Below are 22652 nucleotides of genomic sequence, written 5' to 3'. Positions count from 1 at the left end.
CGGGACGGGGGGCGGCAGACTTGGATGGTCACACACTCAGCACAAAGAGGGCACATGCCCGCAGATACCAAGGCGCGTACAATGTTAGCCCCAGAAAGGAAACACTGCACGCAGGCCTCTGGGGAGTAACGTGTGATGGGAGCGCTCCCAAGCGTTACAGATGGCAGGGCAGGTCTTACCAACAGTCCGGGCATCGATTGCCCCAACCATTCCTGACAACGTTTGCTGAGACACTTGCAAGATAGGAGCACCTTTTTTGATAGCCACCTGGTATCCATGGGCACAGGGTCGGATGGGGCATCAAATTCTCTCGAGCACCAACGAAAAAGTGGCCCACAGTTGCAAATGGGAAGTCATTCCTTTTGTGACGCTGTTTGAATAGTACCCAAGGGGGAGGTTTTTGACACATTGTGATGCAAATTGTACATTTTAAAGAATATTTATTTGGCAAAACTGGTCAAAACTATTAGACGCATAGAGAGGTAAATCATCAAACTGGCACACATTGGCCAAAACAACTGGCCACTTTGACCCAAAACACTGGCCCACACCATCAGTTTGCATTTTTGGTTCGCCCATGGGTCTATTGTCCTATGAGCTAGTCCGAGCCTGCGTGGGCATTTGGCCCAATCTCGACTGAGCAGAGATAAAGATTGAAATCACATCTTTTGAGCCATGTGTTATGTGGGCTTGCACTGGTAGATCACACTCATCTGGTCCCAGGTTTAGTGATGAAGGAGCTACAAGGACACTGGATAACCCAATCTCCATCCCAGCCAAAAGGAGACAGGACTGCAACATGGAAACCCACAGACTGCCCGGAAATGATGACCAATGTGACACCCTCCCACAGGGCATGTTCTCGCAACTCTCATGCTAGGAGCCTGGTGACATCAACCATTCAAACCAACAGTACATGGTCGACTCCACCCACCGATTTCCACGCTGTTGAAAGGAGGATCAGACCAAGAAATGATGACGGGAGCGGGGAGAAGACCGTAAAGGCACAGCCAAAGGTTTGGCTAGATACTCACCATGAGAATATGACACACAAAAGGCAAATTAAGTAGAGCATGTGAACAGCTCTACTTAAGGAAACATAAAAGAAAGGCACTATGGTACGGAGAATGCCCTGGCAAGAGAAGTCACTGGAAACTTCATGGCCTTTGAAAGGCTGAAGGGACAGCGGTGGCAGGAACCCAGACCCAGAAGGAATGGGACCACTGGGATGGCGGATCTGAACGAGATGGACAATCGCTAGAGACAGTACCAGCTCCGGAACCAACGGGATGAGAGAGAAGAAGAGCAAGGTGCGGCAGACCCATCAGGGCACGGGGCCCCAACTCCATCCCGCAGAGAGGCGGGGTAACCGTGAAGCCTGCAATATCAGATCTTGTAAGAGGATTCAATTCAGCACTACAGCCAAGTTAACGCCTAGTCTAGAATACTGAATGAAAACCCTTATTGATATATCTTTAGGTCCAGTTCATGCGTCCTGGATGACTACCCTTGTATAACACCCCTCTCTTGGAATCCCCCTGACCCCACTGAGCCAAGAAGTAGTTCTGTTTTGCAAGGTTAAAAGGTTTATTTGATAAATTAAAATATATATATCACACTTTATAATAAATTAATAATTGAATATCACACTTAATCTGATATGGTAAATATTAACAACGGAGTATCTGGCACTAGCACACTTCTTTATAATGACTAATGAGTTGACCTGAAATGGATAAGGTAGCACACTGGTAAATAGGAACACAAGTATAATGTGGTAGAGGATGCTTTATGTAGCTCAGGTGGATGCAATATTCAATGAATGCAGTACAGAAAATACGCAATATGATTCAACCAGACAATGTAATCACTTTTCTCGGGCTATTCCCTCCCCCCCTCTTTATGCAATGCAAGGAAATGGAAGGAAAACACACAGTCCTCAGAAATGCAATCAACTGTAATTCAGTTCAATCCCAGCAAGCTTACAGAAAACAGATAGGAGTTTTGAAAACACAGGCAATGCTTGGATATGTGCTGGCAATGAATGAGAAATATGCTAAATTTGCTTTTAATTCCCTTATAGAGGTTCAGGGTGAGTGGTATCTAGTTAATATTAGTCCAGGCTCACACTAGCAATGATGCAGGGATAGTTAGCAGGTTAAACGAATTTCTGGCCAATGGAAAGCAAACAGCAGCAGTTTTTACATGTGAAGAAATTGCAAATCGCGGTAAAATTCGCGGATGCGCCGAGCGCTATTACAAAGGAACCGCAAGGACTATCTCTACCGTTTTGGGGTCCTAGAAAAGCCTGGGATCTCAGCTTCCAAATGAAAGTTATTGCAAGTCTCTAGCCCAAACGGTTGCGGAGATATGAGTAATTTAGTAAAGGTCGTTTTTGGTTTTGTAAATTTTAAACGCACACTTTTTCAAAATGACAAGTGACAAATTTTTGCAGCTAGAATGACAGGTGACAGCTAGGAGGCAGTTCTACTTAGGTTAAATAGATTGAATTAGATGAATTTAAACTAAGAGATGTGTTCTGAGTTTTGCTAAGTACTCACAAGAGATTTTGAACCGGAAAGCGGCTTTGTCACGATCTGGTCAACAGTCTGGTCAGGTCTTTCCGGGTTCTGCTCACAGCGCCTGGCCTCTGGAACTGCTCACAGGGGTCTGGTCTCTGCTAGGCACCGGTTCTTTGGGTCTCTCTGCTCTGGATAGATTGAAGTCTCTAGTTTGGCTTTCTGGAGTTTGATGGAGGTAAGTATGGATTTTTCCGGCAGAGCTTTCAGCGGCAGATGAAAAATGAATCTCCTATCTGTCCTGTCTGTCTGCTTTTATGTGTTTAGAATGTGGGTGTGTTCTAGCATCACTGACCCTACCTCTCTCTCAGCTTCTAATTGGTCAAACTTCCATTTCTTACTTGATTGGGGGAATGAAATGAAGTGTCATCAGGATGAGGTCTGTTTATGATACAGAGAACCCACCCCTGTCAACTTTACACACAATCTATATCTGACCTAAAAACATATTTGCACAGGTACACATTTGTTTAAAATTACATATACATGGTGTGGCTGAATTTAGCCATGTCTATGTCCAAATCTGCTCATTCTCGGAGCTTGCATTCAAAGAGTGTACATAATTGACTTTTTAACTGCTTTTTCAATTTCCGACATGGACCCAACTTTACATACATGTGTGCAGGGGGTAGGGACATTAACTGATGAAGTTTCAGATTTTTAACATGCACACATTTAGAGTAATATCCACTTTTCCGCTAAAACCCCCCTGAACATACCACCGGTTCCTACCACGTCTTAAACTGTGGGCAGAAAAATCACAAGAATTATGGTATCATTTATAAAATTTTCACATGTCCGCTCTATGAATTATCCCCCTTTTTATAAAACCATATCCTTGCTGCAGGGGTGTGTCTTTTCAGGTCACATGGTACAGAAACCAGTCTTTCCAGTTTCTGCCAAGCCAGCTTGCTTCTCACAGGCAGTGCTCCTCCCAGCTTCTCCAGGAGGAAGCCACTTTTTACGACGTCTGTAATAAAAAACCTTTGCCTGAGTGGAGAGGGCTTTGTTCACTCTCTGGCAGAGCACAGGAAATTCAATTATCAGATAGATGGCATATCCTTAGCCTGGGCAGCAAAAGGAAGGTTGGCCTGGGAACACAGTGGTGACTCAAGTTTCACTCCTGATGGGTAGTTGCTAGGCAAAATCAAGTTCCTTAAGCCAGACCTTCAGCTAACTTTTTGTTGCTTTTAAAATAACTTGTAATTTTACACATGCAGCTAGAATGCTGATTCTAAGTGCAAAACTATGACATTTCAACAGTTACAAAGGCATGTGACACCAAACATAGGTCACTCATTTAATTTAACATTTTCGATTTTGGTGGTTTTAAATCCAGTTGCAGTTAGGCTTAAGCTGCTGACTCCATAGCATTTTTGTTATAAGCATTGTTTTTGGGCTCTTCATTTCCCAGATTTTGTAGGCACACAAAACTCCATTCTGCCAAATGTCTGCTGGTGTTCAGTGAATATTTTGCACATGTTGCAAGGTTTGAAATAGGCATTTTGCTTGCCTTCAGAAAAACACACAGAGTGGTTTTAAAACGCCGGCTTTTGGATAGTGGTGAGTACTGGTACTGCACTCATTTTTGGGATTTAAGAAATGAATTCCCCACACTTCTATGTTGCATTTGGCAATCAGCATTGCCATTCCCAATGGTTTCAGACTACTGTGCGGGTAGTCCAATGGTGATTTTAAAGCGCTTTGAAGCTAACCGGCGCTACTGTTTCTCCTTTGACAACCCATTTCCCTCATGGCAACCCGGCCTTTCATTCTCGCACTGGTGGGTGGCAAGTGAGGCAACCATTTTGGTGGGCGCACAAACTGCGCAGCTTTCCTGGATTTCGGCACACATGTGGGTTTTCCGCCATCTTGAATTTTCTAAGCCCACAGCACCAAATGTTGTAGCAGGATAGCTTAAACGTGGGTCAGGACCCCCAACAAGTCCCCCCCACGTGACTGCCCCTTGACTTTGAGACGATGGGGAGTCGCGTGCACAAGGGTTTTGACCCATGCACAGGTCTGTCCGCATAATCTTCTTCCTCTTCTGTAGATGGCACAGTTCAGCATCTTCTTCTCCATCCGGTACTGATCGATGGGTTCTCCTCGCCGGTCCTGATGTGAATATTGGGCGGTCCACTGGGCCCATTGGATCTCCGTTCCCGGTCTCCGGATCGTCCTTCTTGGTCATCCTTCATGGTTTCATCTCTCCTAGGATGATAAAGCAAAAGCGGCAATATCTACTCATAGGCGATTTTTTCCACCACTGTTGAGATAGTGGGGCAGCATATGCATTTTATCATAACGAAACATTACATTCTTATTTTGAAAAAACAAATATATAACTAAGAGACAGTTTCATGCACTCACAATAATTTCGAGACTAGATGTGGTATGTTTTATGGTTGGAACTGAATTAGTCTGATACAGTACCCGCTAGGATTCCAGAGGATTCCTCCAGTTGTTGCAGAGTGTGCCTGGGATGGCAACATTTCAACTGGTTTATGTGGACCCACTTGTCTTCCCCCTCTACCGAACCGCCTTTGGGGATGCGGATCTTGTAGGCCACAGGGGAGATCTTATCGACGATCTCAAGGGGTCCCTTCCATGTAGGCAAAAATTTGCGCTGCTTGGCCTGGTTCCTTTGGAAGTTGTATAGATAGACCCGGTCTCCCACCTGATATTCCTTCCTGGAAGTTTTCAGGTCATAATGGGTCTTCATGCTATCAGCCGATCTTTCTAGATTCCGCTGAGCATAAGCAAAAGCATGTTGGAGGTGTTTCCTTAAATTCTCTACATACTCATGAGTAGTGGAGGCATTTATCAGTGTCTGCTCTTGGGTCCTGTAGAGCAAATGCTGGGGAAGCACCATCTTGCGCCCAGTCATCAACTCAAATGGTGACATTTTGGTTGCAGATGAAGGGGTAGATCTGATGGCCATTAGGACCAGAGGTAATCGGATATCCCAACTTGGCCCAGAATCTGCCACAAACTTTTTTAATATGCTCACAATTGTCCGGTTATATCTCTCTACTGCCCCAGAAGAAGCTGGTCTATAAGCAATATGCAGCTTTCTCTTGACCCCCAGTATCTCCCACATCTTTGTCATTACTTCACTGGTGAAGTGGCTACCTCTGTCCGACTCAATCCTTTGAGGTAGACCAAAACGGGAAAAGATGTGGTTAATCATCAAGGCAGCTGCAGTTTCTGCCTTGCAGTTTGGGGCTGGGAGACATTCCACCCACTTGGTAAACAAGCATGTCACAGTCAACATGTACTTATTCCCCCTAGCCGAGCGAATCACAGGGCCTACAAAGTCGATTTGTAAATCTGACCATGGCAGTGTCATTCCCCTCTTTTGTAAAGGCGCCCGGTGCGTGAGGGATGATGGCTGAAATTGTGCACACACAAGACAACCCTTCAAATATTGGTTGAGGTCCTGGCCCATGTGTGGCCAGTATGCAACCTCTCTTAAGATTTCCAATGTTGTGTGAAACCCCCTATGACCGGCGGTGGCCGCATCATGGGCGTGACTTAACATCAGGCTTCGGAATGAGGTAGGAACCACCCACTGATCGTGGCCAGCTTTGGAGTTCCTTACCAGCAAACCGTCTTGGATTCGGAACATTTTTGGACATTTCATCAACACTCTTAGGTCCTCTTTCCCAATGTAATCGGTATCCGTCAGGGGAAAGTTCTCAGGGTCCTCAAGGTGCTGGTAAAATTTACCAATTATTGGATCCCCCTTCTGAGCAGTAATCAAATCAGCATCAGGGGTCTCCTTACTCCATTGTGCAATTGAGAGGTCGTTGTGAGCATTTGTCTGGGACCTAGTGATAGCGGTGACCTGGATTTCCCCCAACAGGGACTCAATCTCAATTAGATCCCCTTGGATGGCCCCGGTTTTGGCCAGCTGATCAGCTAAGTCATTTCCAGTTTTGTCTGGTCCCTCTACTTTGGAATGACCCTTGATCTTTTTCCAATAGATGGTCATCTCATTCGAGGTGACCAGATCATCAATGTTTTGGATCAACTTCCCATGTTTCAAGGGTTTGTTGTTAGCACATAACATGCCTCTGGTTTTCCAATTAACCAGGTGCTCCACGAACCCGTTCCGTACATAATCCGAATCTGTGATTATGACCAGTTCGTGGAGGTGATGCTGGACAGCAGAGCGGATGGCCTGATGCACAGCCATCAATTCTGCCACCTGACTACTTCGGGGACCAATTTTGTATCCAGCGGAGGGTTCTGGGGACTCATTCACCCATGCATTCCCTACGCCGGCCACCAGTTCTTTCTCCCCGTTGTTGTCAACATGGTAAGAGCATCCATCCACATACACAGTGGGCATTCCCTCACACTTGTCTTCTTCAAAGACTTTGTGTGGGGAATTAAGGTATGCCTCCATGTTGTCCTTGATTTTTAGACTTTCGTCCTCGAGACAGTTTTCTCTGGCACAATCATGCAAGTCAGCCAGACCTTGCGCGAGGGGACTCTTCTTGTTTTGGCCATATCTGACCTCCACAGGAAAGCCTTGCATTGACAGAATCCAGGAAGTAATTCGGGAATTACTCACATTTCCGGCCCGGATTCTGTCACTTTGGAGATATTGCAGAGGCTGGTGTGGAGTCTCCACTATGATGTGTTCCCCCTGGATAAACGGGCGGTAATTCTTCAATGCCCACACCGTTGCCAGGAGTGCCTTCTCACAATCGTTGAATTTTTCCTCCACAGAGGATAAAGTTTTGCTCGCATAGGAGACTACTTTATTGACCTTGTCATGCTTTTGATATAATACTGCCGTCAAGCACGTATTAGAGAACCCCGTCTCCAGGAAGAACTCCTTGTTTCTGACAGGGTAAGCTAGGCAAGGCGCTTGTGAGAGGCTTCTTTTGAGTTGTTTTACTGCCTCGGCTTGTTCTGGACCCCATTCCCACTTGACCCCCCCCTTCAGGAGATGAATCAGGGGTCTGGTGATCTCCGCGTAGCCCTCAATGAACTTTCTGCTGTAATTAGTCAGTCCAAGGAGGCTCCTTAGTTCCCGCAGAGTTGTGGGGTCTTTCAGTTTCTGAAGTGCTTCCACTTTCTTTTCCTGGGGACAGAGACCCTGAGGAGTAATCTCATGCCCCAAGAAATTAACACGGGTTCTACACCACTGTGCTTTCTGAAAGGAAAGTTTTGCTCCGGCGGCCCTCAACTGGGTCAGAACATAACGGATCTCCGCTATGTGTCCCTCAACAGTTGAGCTTTTGATGAGGACATCATCTACATAAGCCAGGTTACCCCTCGTACCCAGGTCGGGCATGGCCTTATGTAGGAAAATATTGAACTCATTACCGGAGTTAAGGTATCCGAAGGGAGTCCGGGTCCATGTGTACTGCTGGCCCCCAAAGGTAAAAGCCAGCTTGTATTGGTCCTCCCTACTGACAGGCACGGTCCAGTATCCATTGGTCAGGTCTATTGTAGTGAATACCTGTGACCCCTGAATCTGGGCCAGCCCTTGGTCAATGTAGGGAAGAGGCCATCGGGAAGTGTGGACCCGTTTGTTGAGCTCCCTGAGGTCAGCGCAGAGTCTCCACTGGCCGTTTGGCTTCAATATTCCCAGCACCGGATTATTGAAGGTGCTGTGGACTGGACGGATTATTCCCCGGGACTCAAGGTTCTTAATTATTTCAGTAAGGGACTCCATTGATGCGAGAGGCAAACGATATTGCTTCACAAATACAGGAGTCATGCCAGGGTCCGTGGGGATTGTTGTTGTGTGGATGTCAGTGCGGCCACAGTCATATGAGTCTACCGCAAAGAGATCTTGGAAATCCAAGAAAACTTGTTTCAACTTTTGCTTTTGTTCCAGAGTCACACAGGCATCAGCTAGGTTGACTCTCTCTTCCACCATCTGCCTGAAGCCTGGAAAGACTTCTGGTTGGGCTATCTCCGCGGCCTCCTCCAGCTGGGTGGAGAAGTCCCTGGTCAGAGTGCTGATTTGGACCGGAGGCTTCAGGTGGGCAAGGCAGCCCTCATGTACCTGGAAAATCACCTCATCCCTCCTGAAGTCACACGTCACATCTTCCTTACCATAGGGGCAGGAAGTGTACACCAGGAAGTTCCCCCCATGCCGGGTAAAAATCCTGTCTGGTGTTGTATGGTCCTCACTGTCACTGTCAAAACAGTCCTTGGGGATTGGTCCTAACAGTTCATTTACAAGATCAATGGAGAAATGTCGGTCATCAACCGCCATTCCAATAATGGTGCCTGCGGCTAGAGTAATACTCTTTAAGTCGCTGTTATCCACCTCTATTGGAATGGTGTCATGTTCTATGTTGACTAATGGAGTTGGGTTTACCCCCAACCCTTGCTGTTGGAGAGAAGCATTTAGATGTATGTAAGCATCAGGGTTTTTCAACTCTTGTCCCCTTTTAACTTTCACTTCCAGGGAGAATTGTCGGGTCCTTTCTGGGATGGTGACTTCCTCTTTAACCTGAATTTCAACTGCATAAGGTAGCAATTGAGCTGACCTAAATGCTTTTTCTGGATCATCAAAGCCCATGGGATTATCCGCTAATCGGGACCAAGCTTTGAAGTTTATTAGGTCCAAACTAATGGCAAAGCGATTGAGAATGTCACTGCCTAAGTAAAAGGCGGCAGGGACGTCTCGCACGACCCAACAATTGTGGACTATGCTCTTGTTGCCAATGGAGATTTTGAGCATACACCTGCTTGGCAGGAGATGTTTGGAATTAGGTGCTTCCAGGTCCATTTCCCATTTGTCTATCAGTTTGAAGGTGGGAATGGCTGGATCTTTTGGGAGTTGGCGAAACATGGCTTCGCTGATGAAGCTCTTACCGTTGTTCACACACACTCGAGCGAGAACAGAGTCCTTCCCATCATTTAACTGAACAGGGATGAACAACTGCTCTCAAATTTGCTGAATAGCAGCCAGGCTTTGAGCTGATTTCACATCTTTCTGGACGATAGGAGTGGGAGTTTCAGATTGTGGATTGGTATAGAATCTCAGAGTGTTTCCTTCCAGCGTGGAGTACCACTTTAGACTGGAAGGAAGGTTGATTTTCAGAAATAGAGAGGACCCCCCATCACCAGTCTGTTGTCCTACTGCTATTACTGTCACGTCTGGAATTTGGCTATTCTGGAAGTGAAATTCTACTTGGTCAGATTTTTGTTCAACCATGTGGCATGTGCCGTTTAAACTAACATGGTTGACACTCTGTTTTAATTTTATTGGTCGGCTAGTCTGGGTCCAGAGGACCTTGTTTACGCAATCTATTAGGGGTGACAACCTTCTCAGGAGGTCATTCCCTAGTAAACAAGGGGTGCCCTCTGGGGTCACAACTATGACCGGGTGTTTCAACTTGTGTCGCCCAATTTTAATGTCCAAGTCTGCAGTCCCCTCAACGGGAATTTCCTTCCCGTCAAAGTTCTGTAGTTGTCCAGGAAGTGAGGTGAGAGGAATTTGGTAATTCTCTCCCCTTCCTGCATTCAGTTCATCAAAGGCCCTTCTGGACAGAAGGGTAGCTTGAGATCCAGTGTCCACCAGTGCCAAAATTGTACCCTGTCCCTGTACTTGTACCGGGGCATAATATCTTCCCTCCTTCTCCTCAAGGGGGCACAGATAATGTACATTTTTGGACAACTGGTGGGCAAATTTTCTGGTTTTGGACATCGCGAGAGAAGAATTTTGGGCAGAATTCTGTGGAGAGCCTTGGGAATCTGAAAGAAAGAGTTGGCAACTGGAGATCAGAGCCATTGTGGGTTCCCCTGGCTCCGTTTCTGGGCCGCCCCCCCTTTTTTTGGAGGCAGTCGCCAGGATGGGTTTGAACCAGGGGATTTTCTTGCTGTTGGTTCTGGGATGAGATGGTGGGCGGCGGTAGCTCAGTCTCCACATCTCCCCAGTCTGGATTTGCATCCCTAGGGACCCATTTTTCTTTGGGAGGAGTTCCCCCCTCTCTGAAGGAGAAGATCCTTTTCCCAGGATCCTCTGAGGATCCCTCTCCCTCAAATTGGAAGATCTGTACCTCCTCCTCAAACTGAGTCTGTTTGGGTCTTTTGTTTCTCCTACCCCCCCTCTGCTCCTTAGGAGGCAGACTTTCAGGGGCAAGAGATTTTGTTTCCGGTTCCTGGGTTTCCAGGGGCTGTTTACAAGTGAGGAAGGAAGCTTCCTCCAAGGCTTTACACCCCCCTTCCCTTTGTGCCTCCTCCCTGGGAACCGGTGAGTTATCGGGGTGCTGCCCCCGTCATTGTTCTGGAGCACCAGGTCCAGAGTTGGGTGCGTTCTGCGCCGGCACGCCCATCTGAGGGTTCTGCTGAGCCCTCAGTATGTGACCCAGGTCCCGCGCCATGTTTTGAACCTGGCGCTCTAACTGGGAAACCCGCTCAGGCTGATACGGGGCCCTGTTTTCTCCCCTGGGCTGATCCCGGGAAGGGTAGCTGTCCCTCCTCTGGTAATACCCCGGGTTGGGAAGATTTGGGTACCCCTCCACCCTTGGCCTCCCCTCTCCCGGATTCAGTGGTCTGGGCTCAGGGAATTGGGGAAAGAAGGATGGATGGTTTTGGGGCTGAAAGTCGGGAGGATATCTGGGGAAAAAGTTCTGCCCAGGGTTTGGTAAATTTCTGCCCTCCTGTGGGAAGTTTGGAGGGAAGTTCCCTGGGTTAGGTGCTTGTCTGGATCCCCCCCCTTGGGCTGGAGGAGTCCACACATAACCCAGGATGGGTCGATTACCTTTGTAGCGAGGACTTACATAGTCAGGAGAGCGAGGGACCCCATTTGTGGGGCTGCCTCCCTGGCTCCCTGTCTGCGACTGGCCCGAGGACCTTCTGGGCCTAGCATTATTAGGTGCAGGTAGGTTTTTAGGCCCCCCCATCTCCAAATCCAAAACGGGGGTGACCTTTACCTCTGCCACCTTGGCAGCAGCAGGGGTGCTGTTGGCTTTGGGGTTTTTCTGGGCATTGCTTTTATTTTCTATGGGCTTCTGCACCTCATAGATGCGGGTAGCCTGTTCAATGACCCAGTCTAAAGATCTTTTCTCGTGAAAATCCCTCACGAGCTGGGTCATGATATATTTGGGCAAGGCATGGAAAAACGTGTTTATAAATTCACGGCTATCCGTGCGCACCCTTCTTGTGGTCTGTGCAAAAGCCCGCTTTAACTCCTGCACAAATTCTTGTGGGGCCTGATCCTCCCCACATTGCAAATTGTAGGCTGCCTTGCGAGCCTCTTGAGGATTTCTGTGAACAGAAAAATGTTTCAGGATGGCCGCCTTATAGGTGGACCATCTTAAATGATTTTGGTCCTCCAGCCCCGCAAAGAAACTGGAGTATTCCGGGGAGAAGGTCCACTTTACATATTGAATGCAGCTTTGGCTGTCCTTCAAATGGAAAGTCTCCATCATTTGTTCAAACAACTCTAAGTGCTCCCAAACAGAATACTTAGCGTTCTTATGGTAAGGCGTGATGACGCTCCTGATCGCCTTAATCTGCTTTAAGGGGTCCTTGAGCAAGGCCCTTTTTGCCTTATTGGCCTTTTTGGTTCGGGTAACCCTTGTCCATTCTTCGTCGGACTCAGAGGCACTGCTCCCAGAGGTTCCCGTCTGTTCTTCCAGGTTTTCCCGGATTCTGCGAGCCTGGGAATGGCTGGCAGAATGTGGGGACCTGGTCTCCTGTGTCCTGCGCAGTTCAGAGGAGTCTTCAGATTCCTCCTTGCTGTCAGGATTTGATGGGTACCCCCTCCACTGACCTAACTGGGCAGAGGTTTTCAGGATGCCCTTAATGGGCCTACTCTCCTGGGGTTCCCCACTGAACTGTATTGTACTTGGGTGCCCATACCCGGATGCCCACCCCTCCATTCCTGGATGGTACTGGCCTATGAGCCCCATACTCTTAGCTGGATAGTAATCTGCCATCCCTGTGGCCCTGTGCTCATGTGCGCCAGGGGACACGGGGGTGGTAGAGTCCAGGGACTGGGGAAGATGAAGGCCCCTGGTGTTAGGGCTCCTGCGGTTATGGTCAGGAGTCTCTCTTTCCCAGCGGACCTCATCTCTATCCGCCCCTGCTCCCTGTTGCAATGCAAGAGCCTGCATTTGTGCTTTCAGTTCCTCTGTTAAGGCCTTACTCGACTCTATCAGTTTCTCCCGCATCGCTACCTGCTGTTGGAGCCTATCATTGTGTTGACAGAGGGCCTCATTTTCCCTCTGTGCTTCCTGGTTGGTCCTGGAGAACTGGGCCAGTCTTTGCTGCAGGAGGGTTACCTCCTGAGCTGTGTCCCTATTGGCCTGCTCCTTTCTTGCTAGAGCATCCTCCACCCTTCTGGTGTGCTCTACCAAGTTCTGGTTTTCTTTTTGGAGGTCACCCAGCCCCTGGTGGGCCAGGTGATTTTCTTCCATTTTCCTTTTTAAATGGCAGACTTCCTGGCCTAAGGCGTCTCTTTCCTGACTAAGAGCCTGCATTTGTGCCGCCAGGTCGTCCCTCTGCCTTTGAAAGGCACCAGCTTTCTGGCGTTCTTCATCAAACTCTGCCTGGGTATCCAGGTCTTTCAAGATCAGCTTGTTGCTCTCTACCTTCACTCTATCTAGATGACTTTGCAGGGTGGCTACCTGCTCCGTGCATGCCCTGTTAAAGTCTAACTGTTGCTCCAGCTTTTTCTGGCTTTGCAGTAGGGAGTCCAAACCTTCTTGGTGTTCCTTCTGCAAGGCCAGAAATCTGGTATCCTGTTCTGACTTTTCCTTTTGCAGCACATCCATATCCTCCTTTATTTTAGTAATGTACAGTCTGCTGTCATTTTCTGACTCCTGGCTCCTCTGCAGCCTCTGCTCAGAAGAGTCCAGATCAGATTGGACCTTCTGTAATGCCATCTGTTGCCTATTTGCCAGATTTTGGCTTTCAGCACATCTATCCTGCATGTCTCCCATATATAGGTACAGGTATGCTGCTATCCTGGCGATCTTATTGTGTTCCTCTTTGGCTTTAGGAGCCATATATAGTTCACTCAGGGCCACATGTAAGGGACCCTGATCTCTATATATATCTGACCCTGTTTCAGTGACCTGTTGTGTGATGGCCTGCAACCACACATCCTGGCCCTGTTCGGTCCATTCACCTCTCACAAATAGCTTATGCAAGAGGTGCTCTCTGGCTATTTTCATGTCTACTAAGGTCGTCATTCTAGAGATTGGTCTCTGTCCTGACTTACAGAAGTTAGTAATTTATTTTTGCAGAACAGAACTTTTCTTGGAGTGTCCCTTTTGAGGAATGCTTCACAGCGTAATGCAGCGTGGTGATCCGACCGGATATATGTATCCCGTCAGTTAGCACACTGTATTAATCTGCACAAATGGTAAATCTAACCCAACGTCTCGGCTCGAGCCCCCACTTTGTAAGAGGATTCAATTCAGCACTACAGCCAAGTTAACGCCTAGTCTAGAATACTGAATGAAAACCCTTATTGATATATCTTTAGGTCCAGTTCATGCGCCCTGGATGACTACCCTTGTATAACACCCCTCTCTTGGAATCCCCCTGACCCCACTGAGCCAAGAAGTAGTTCTGTTTTGCAAGGTTAAAAGGTTTATTTGATAAATTAAAATATATATATCACACTTTATAATAAATTAATAATTGAATATCACACTTAATCTGATATGGTAAATATTAACAACGGAGTATCTGGCACTAGCACACTTCTTTATAATGACTAATGAGTTGACCTGAAATGGATAAGGTAGCACACTGGTAAATAGGAACACAAGTATAATGTGGTAGAGGATGCTTTATGTAGCTCAGGTGGATGCAATATTCAATGAATGCAGTACAGAAAATACGCAATATGATTCAACCAGACAATGTAATCACTTTTCTCGGGCTATTCCCTCCCCCCCTCTTTATGCAATGCAAGGAAATGGAAGGAAAACACACAGTCCTCAGAAATGCAATCAACTGTAATTCAGTTCAATCCCAGCAAGCTTACAGAAAACAGATAGGAGTTTTGAAAACACAGGCAATGCTTGGATATGTGCTGGCAATGAATGAGAAATATGCTAAATTTGCTTTTAATTCCCTTATAGAGGTTCAGGGTGAGTGGTATCTAGTTAATATTAGTCCAGGCTCACACTAGCAATGATGCAGGGATAGTTAGCAGGTTAAACGAATTTCTGGCCAATGGAAAGCAAACAGCAGCAGTTTTTACATGTGAAGAAATTGCAAATCGCTGTAAAATTCGCGGATGCGCCGAGCGCTATTACAAAGGAACCGCAAGGACTATCTCTACCGTTTTGGGGTCCTAGAAAAGCCTGGGATCTCAGCTTCCAAATGAAAGTTATTGCAAGTCTCTAGCCCAAACGGTTGCGGAGATATGAGTAATTTAGTAAAGGTCGTTTTTGGTTTTGTAAATTTTAAACGCACACTTTTTCAAAATGACAAGTGACAAATTTTTGCAGCTAGAATGACAGGTGACAGCTAGGAGGCAGTTCTACTTAGGTTAAATAGATTGAATTAGATGAATTTAAACTAAGAGATGTGTTCTGAGTTTTGCTAAGTACTCACAAGAGATTTTGAACCGGAAAGCGGCTTTGTCACGATCTGGTCAACAGTCTGGTCAGGTCTTTCCGGGTTCTGCTCACAGCGCCTGGCCTCTGGAACTGCTCACAGGGGTCTGGTCTCTGCTAGGCACCGGTTCTTTGGGTCTCTCTGCTCTGGATAGATTGAAGTCTCTAGTTTGGCTTTCTGGAGTTTGATGGAGGTAAGTATGGATTTTTCCGGCAGAGCTTTCAGCGGCAGATGAAAAATGAATCTCCTATCTGTCCTGTCTGTCTGCTTTTATGTGTTTAGAATGTGGGTGTGTTCTAGCATCACTGACTCTACCTCTCTCTCAGCTTCTAATTGGTCAAACTTCCATTTCTTACTTGATTGGGGGAATGAAATGAAGTGTCATCAGGATGAGGTCTGTTTATGATACAGAGAACCCACCCCTGTCAACTTTACACACAATCTATATCTGACCTAAAAACATATTTGCACAGGTACACATTTGTTTAAAATTACATATACATGGTGTGGCTGAATTTAGCCATGTCTATGTCCAAATCTGCTCATTCTCGGAGCTTGCATTCAAAGAGTGTACATAATTGACTTTTTAACTGCTTTTTCAATTTCCGACATGGACCCAACTTTACATACATGTGTGCAGGGGGTAGGGACATTAACTGATGAAGTTTCAGATTTTTAACATGCACACATTTAGAGTAATATCCACTTTTCCGCTAAAACCCCCCTGAACATACCACCGGTTCCTACCACGTCTTAAACTGTGGGCAGAAAAATCACAAGAATTATGGTATCATTTATAAAATTTTCACATGTCCGCTCTATGAATTATCCCCCTTTTTATAAAACCATATCCTTGCTGCAGGGGTGTGTCTTTTCAGGTCACATGGTACAGAAACCAGTCTTTCCAGTTTCTGCCAAGCCAGCTTGCTTCTCACAGGCAGTGCTCCTCCCAGCTTCTCCAGGAGGAAGCCACTTTTTACGACGTCTGTAATAAAAAACCTTTGCCTGAGTGGAGAGGGCTTTGTTCACTCTCTGGCAGAGCACAGGAAATTCAATTATCAGATAGATGGCATATCCTTAGCCTGGGCAGCAAAAGGAAGGTTGGCCTGGGAACACAGTGGTGACTCAAGTTTCACTCCTGATGGGTAGTTGCTAGGCAAAATCAAGTTCCTTAAGCCAGACCTTCAGCTAAATTTTTGTTGCTTTTAAAATAACTTGTAATTTTACACATGCAGCTAGAATGCTGATTCTAAGTGCAAAACTATGACATTTCAACAGTTACAAAGGCATGTGACACCAAACATAGGTCACTCATTTAATTTAACATTTTCGATTTTGGTGGTTTTAAATCCAGTTGCAGTTAGGCTTAAGCTGCTGACTCCATAGCATTTTTGTTATAAGCATTGTTTTTGGGCTCTTCATTTCCCAGATTTTGTAGGCACACAAAACTCCATTCTGCCAAATGTCTGCTGGTGTTCAGTGAATATTTTGCACATGTTGCAAGGTTTGAAATAGGCATTTTGCTTGCCTTCAGAAAAACACACAGAGTGGTTTTAAAACGCCGGCTTTTGGATAGTGGTGAGTACTGGTACTGCACTCATTTTTGGGATTTAAGAAATGAATTCCCCACACTTCTATGTTGCATTTGGCAATCAGCATTGCCATTCCCAATGGTTTCAGACTACTGTGCGGGTAGTCCAATGGTGATTTTAAAGCGCTTTGAAGCTAACCGGCGCTACTGTTTCTCCTTTGACAACCCATTTCCCTCATGGCAACCCGGCCTTTCATTCTCGCACTGGTGGGTGGCAAGTGAGGCAACCATTTTGGTGGGCGCACAAACTGCGCAGCTTTCCTGGATTTCGGCACACATGTGGGTTTTCCGCCATCTTGAATTTTCTAAGCCCACAGCACCAAATGTTGTAGCAGGATAGCTTAAACGTGGGTCAGGACCCCCAACAATCTCCAGGGGAGTTGCTAGGTCTGGAAAAGACCCGGGCTAAGCTGATGTCAGAACTGTTGGGACTGGTGGCTAGCTAGCCTTTTGGCTGTAGCTCCTGAGATTCTATCCGGGGCTATAACCAAAAGATGAGGGGCTATAGCCCCCTTGGCCCCCCCTAGCAACGCCCCTGCAGATCTCCACCGCAGCCAAGTTCAAGGGACACCCAGGTACTGCCTCGCTGGACAGCAAGAAGGAAAGGACCGAAAATGGTGTGGCCATTTGTGTCTGGACAAAGGGGTCAGTGAATGGGATGCCGCCACACTGATTTAGCATGTCCACACATGTAGCCCGCCACTCAAGCAAGCTCCTAACGCAATTTCACAGGGAAGCATGGAAGCCGAGGAGTCTACTCCAGCAACCCAGGCCGCTGGCGATCCACCATTGCGGAGGTGCGCACTTCAAGACGCAAACCACGCCAGTGCTCCCTTTAAGCACAGCCTGACGCCGAAGCAGAGCCGCGCGTGCAATGCCGCATATAATGGAGATGCCTGCCCGGCCTACTGACAAATACGGAGACTTGGTGACATGCTGCCGCTTTGGCAAGCCTGGGAGGGCTGGGGCGGGCAGTTTACATGTAGCGCTCCCAATGTTCAATGTTTCATGTTAAACGCAGGAGATAGATAGCTTTCTTGTCTGAATTTAGTTGTACGATGCAGGAACAAAAGAGAAAAAATGTAGGCAAGGGTGGGCATCATGACTATGGCAAGGGTGGTAACTATGTTGCCATGCTTCAGTATGCAGAAAAGAGGACAGCACCCCACTATTTTATTTATTTATTTATTACATTGCTTTTTTATCATGTGCCCCAATACCATATCCCGGTTGGGTTTCTAAGCACGGATCCGGGATTCAAACCTCTGTTGCTCAGCGTGGCCTTGCTTCCAAGACCAGCGCAGAGGATAGTACAGTTCACACTAGGCTGGGCACTAGATAGCACGTTCACACTAGGCTGGGCATGACAGGCACTGCAACCAGCGAATGAGAAACAAGCTCACTGAAGAGTGGGCACCTTGCTGGTGACTGACCAAGGGTAAGAAATAGGCCTGATCCCTGCTCTGTCTCGAGGAGCAGGGCTAGGGTTTTGAAACACAATTTCTTGAAGGAAAAGTGCTTTACAAATGCACAATACATAAATAAGTGCAGGAAACCCCGAGAGAGAGAGAGAGAGAGAGAGAGAGGGGGAGAGGGAGAGGGAGGGGGAGAGGGAGAGCGAGGGAGAGAGAGAGAGAGACAGAGAGAGAGAGGGAGGGAGAAGGAGAGGGAGAGGGAGAGGGAGTGAGGGAGGGAGAGGGAGAGGGACGGAGGGAGAGAGAGAGAGAGAGGGAGGGAGGGAGGGAGAGAGAGAGAGAGAGGGAGAGACCCCCCCCCTGAAACCCAATGACATACATGCTTCAAATTGGAAACGGTGGGCATTCTTCTTTTCCCAAAATGCTCTTTGCTTTTATGCAAATAGATAGGATTGGGTTCCATGAAGGGATAGGGGGTCTTTGTGGGCTTCCCGGTATCCCGCTGCTAATTCTGGCGTGATACCAGGAAACGGACCTACCGTTACCGGCACATGATATCCCGGTATAGCTGGAAATACCAGCTGTTTTTTGCTGGTAGGGGCCTGATTTAACTCCAGCTCCTGGCTGGAGGTAAGTCAATCAACCCCCACTGGCAAACTTGGAGTATGCCGGTCCGGAAACGTGCCGGCATACAGAAATACCTGCACTTTTTCCAGGCCTGCATACTCCTAATGAGGGCAATAATGTATTGTGTGAACTGGCCTGGGACCACGTCCCTTGGCCCTGCCCCACTGCCCTAATCCCTCCCCTGCCAAGGAGGGGGCTCCCCACAGTAAATCTTTTCCATTTCCAGAACTGAACTGACCTAATGCTACAGCTGTGTTACTGGCAATGTGGAAGTTGTTTATACTTCAATCAAAAATACATGTGTAAAAATACAAGTTTTGGCTTTACCTTTTTAACCGAAAAAAGAACAGTGGAAAAATACAGATGTGTGTAAAAAATGAACATGGAAAAATACAACCGGAAATATCTGAAAAATAAATATTATAAAACCAATAGCCTGTGACTTACACTTTAGGCTCCTGCTTCCTGATGGATCATCCTCAGATCCCCCGACCCTCCCTCCTGCCCCTGCCAACCCCTGCAATTCTACCCCCTTGAACCTGAACCTATAGTGGCAAAAACACCCACCCATCCTGATTTCCTAGTTTGCATCTAAGAGAACTATTACTGGGTAAAATTAACACCCATTATTACAGCCCTTAGATACATGGGGAATTGGACATGAAGTGCCATGTAAAAATGTGAAATCTTATTATGTTGAGCGCAGGTGTAGGTAGATCGCTCAAGTTTCCTCTTGCTGTGTGTGTGACAAGGCCACCCAGTCCTGTGTTCTTGTAGGGTTTTCTTTCCCATTTTAAATTTAGGAAAACTACAAGTCCCAGAATTCTAGGAAAAAACAGGACTGAATGGCCTAGTCACACATGGCGAGTGAAACTCTAGAGCTCTGGCGTAGGCGACAATTAGTTTTGCATTCGACGGGAGAGACATACCTTTTATTTAATGAGTTTCTACCCTGAACTTGTCCTGTATTTTCCCTTTTTCTTTCGTCTTCATTTTGAATTTGTAGTCTAATTTTGTTTGATATTAGCAACTTTGCCTGACGTTGTTTTGCTTCCTTTTTATCTGGATGTTCTTGCTGTTGTTTCCTTGTTTATCTCGTCAACCCGTTCTATTCAAGTTTACATTTTAGCGATAGTATAAATAGACTGAAACACGTCTTAAAATGGTTGTTTTGTCTGCTCGGTCCGACGTCACAATGGTCCCCACCCTTAACAGTCAGTGGGATTTTGCAGCTGTCCTGCGCGATTTCTCGAATGTGTCATGAGTGCAGTGGCGCTGCTACACCTACTTCAAAGCTGGTTTTAGTTTTCTGATATTTAGTGGCAGGCATACAAATCCACACACATGAATACAGATAAAAAACACCCGAATAGAAAAAAGCAAGACCCCGAGTGTGTTGCACACGGGGGCCATCTTTGAATGGACTGGGAGAGCACAAGTTTGAAATAAGGATATTTGTGGATACATTTTCATTCAAACCATTCCTGAAATCAGATGCTTTTTGTTTGATAGTGAGTAAAGCCATTGTCATTTGTTCATGTTGCTATAATTATTGTAGCACTAAAATTAAAATATTTGCAATTGCCTGGATGATTTAATTAGCGTGTTGGGTGTGCGGCTGTAATTCATGTGGAATTTGAACTTCAATGAATTGTCAAATGCTTTCATTCAGTATGGCCAACAGATGGTGACACCATGCGCTTCCTTTTAGCTCTATGACCACACAAGTCTACTGCACCCCCAACATTGGACAGGATGTTGGGGGTGCAAATGAGCAATTATGGTCTATCCCGTATATTTAGCACTCCAACGACAGTCTCTGTCTCACACCAAGACAAAAGACAGGCCAACAAATTAAACTGTACCATATGTGCTTTCAAACAAAGTTCCTCACACAATGAAAGTATGGCCACATTTCAGGGAATGGAATTACCCTTATCCAAGATGGCCACCAGATGTACCTCAAACGGGGAAGATCTTTGTTACTGTACTATTTCTATCTTTTCAACCATTTGAGATCGCAAGGCCCACTGCATTTTCTTTTTCTATCTAGAGACATGCCAACGCTTCCAATTTCGGTGTGTTTCCTGATTTTTAAATAAAAAATGTTACTTTTTTTTTTAAATATCTCCTTCCTAAAATAATGTGTAGCCCAATGCAATCCAATTCTCCAGCTTTCTAATTAATTAATTAACCTTTAATAAAATAAAATGCACGGACAGGGATTCAAACTGGTGCTACTCTGCGTTGTCTTGCTTCCAAGAAAAATGCATTGTCACTGAGTTATCCTCCCGGCCTTTCTGTAGTAGAATCTCCCTCCCATGTGCTGCAAAATGTTGTCATGAATATATTTATTCCTATTATATCAAACAATGTGCTGTGCAGCTAAGTCTGTCCCTACTTGTCTCGGGAGGATCCTCAGCGGCAACGTGCTCGCCTTGCAAGCAAGACGACACGCAGCAACACAGGTTAGATTCCCGGGTCCGTGCTTAGAAACCTCTGGGTATTAAGCGCGTTATAAATAACCCATCATATCATATCATACTTCACTCTCTTGCATTTACAAGGTGGAAACAGAACAAGTGAGGCAGGGTTCCTTACATGGTAGCTTGTCCACTCGCCAGGGTATTGAGTTTGTGACGAAGCCTCTCTTGGCTGCGGTGACAAGAATCCACGTGCCCAAGCGGTAGCCAATGGTCAGCATGGCCATGCCCTCATGGTCTGTGACTCCCGACGCCAACGGTGCCTGGCTTCCATAAATTTCCACAGCGGACTGGGCCAACGGAGAAAGGTCACTGTTTTCGTACACCTGAACCTTAATGAGAATTTCTGCAAAAAGAAAAGAAAGTGGAGTCAATGTAGAGCGTAGAGATTATCAAGCAAATTAAATATCCATACAATAAAGAGGGCATTCAGTAAACATGCAGAGGCTGTCCAATCAGAGAGCAAGGCGACCAAATAGTGGAAAGGGTATTAGACTGGCTTGGGGTCATCCCTTTCAAGATTATTTTGCTGACACAGCAGTGGTTGTCTAATTACAGGACCATGGGGGAATCCAATGAGAGGTCAAGTGTCTACTCTACTCTACCTAATAGAGTAGAGTAGATCCAATGAGAATACATCAGCCATTCACATCTTGTATGTTTTGGTCTTTACGGTTATCTGAGCGCAGAGAAACCTTTGGGTAGAAGCGCCTCCAAGATCCTTCCTTGAAATAGAAATAGAAATAGAAGGAGCATATTAAGTTTCGACCGACCATGGGCCGTAATCAGCTCCAGGAGAGTATGGCTCATCCAATAAGAGAAGAGAATTCTTCCAGCGAGAATAAAGAGTTAAAGGGGACTTGCAGGCAGAATGCTTTTAGGGCTGTCTTTGGACAGTCTTTTGAGACACCCCAAACTCCCAGGTTTAGCTGGAGGGACACCAGTGCCTTTAAAGCAGTTCATTATTACTTCATAGTAGCGTCCAGTTTGGGCTTCTTCAGAGGACCCAGCGGTTCAAGATCACACAGATTCCAATCCACTTTTCTTGATTTAATGTGAGTGGTGGATGGATTTTGTACAAACCTGAACTGCAGTGGTCGACGACGGGTACGAAAAAGAAGTAGTGGAGCTATGTTCCCTACTGGTCTGCTCCTGCTCCTTACAAACCCCATGCCCCTCCCACACACAATATTAACCCCCAAAGACATGCGCTTGCTGTTTAAGGGAACGTTCAGGGCAGTGCACTGAAGCCAGGGACGTCATTTCACCAAAATGCCTGGGGTAGCAGAAGTGACATCACATGACCTTTGACCTCTGTTGACATCACAGGAAGTGATGTAATTTGACCCCCCCACCTCAAAGTGACATCACAGAAAGCGATGGAACCCAACCTTTCACCCCT

At 46.4% G+C, this 22652-nt stretch overlaps 1 protein-coding gene across 2 annotated transcripts in view; it reads right to left on the bottom strand.

Moving 5' to 3' along the window:
• The window catches only part of FAM171A2 (family with sequence similarity 171 member A2), a 355167-nt gene that overhangs the window by 161611 nt on the left and 170904 nt on the right, over positions 1-22652 (bottom strand). For both annotated transcript variants that reach the window (XM_069634282.1, XM_069634283.1), the window contains exon 2: positions 21369-21596. In XM_069634282.1, the coding sequence (XP_069490383.1) occupies positions 21369-21596 (228 nt within the window). The remainder of the gene's footprint in view (positions 1-21368; positions 21597-22652) is intronic.

This window comes from Ambystoma mexicanum, chromosome 13, assembly GCF_040938575.1.
Source record: "Ambystoma mexicanum isolate Mex_15411 chromosome 13, UKY_AmexF1_1, whole genome shotgun sequence".
Taxonomy (NCBI): Eukaryota; Metazoa; Chordata; class Amphibia; order Caudata; family Ambystomatidae; genus Ambystoma; species Ambystoma mexicanum.
Note: the sequence above shows the minus strand (reverse complement) of the source record. Positions and strands in the feature narration are given on the sequence as shown.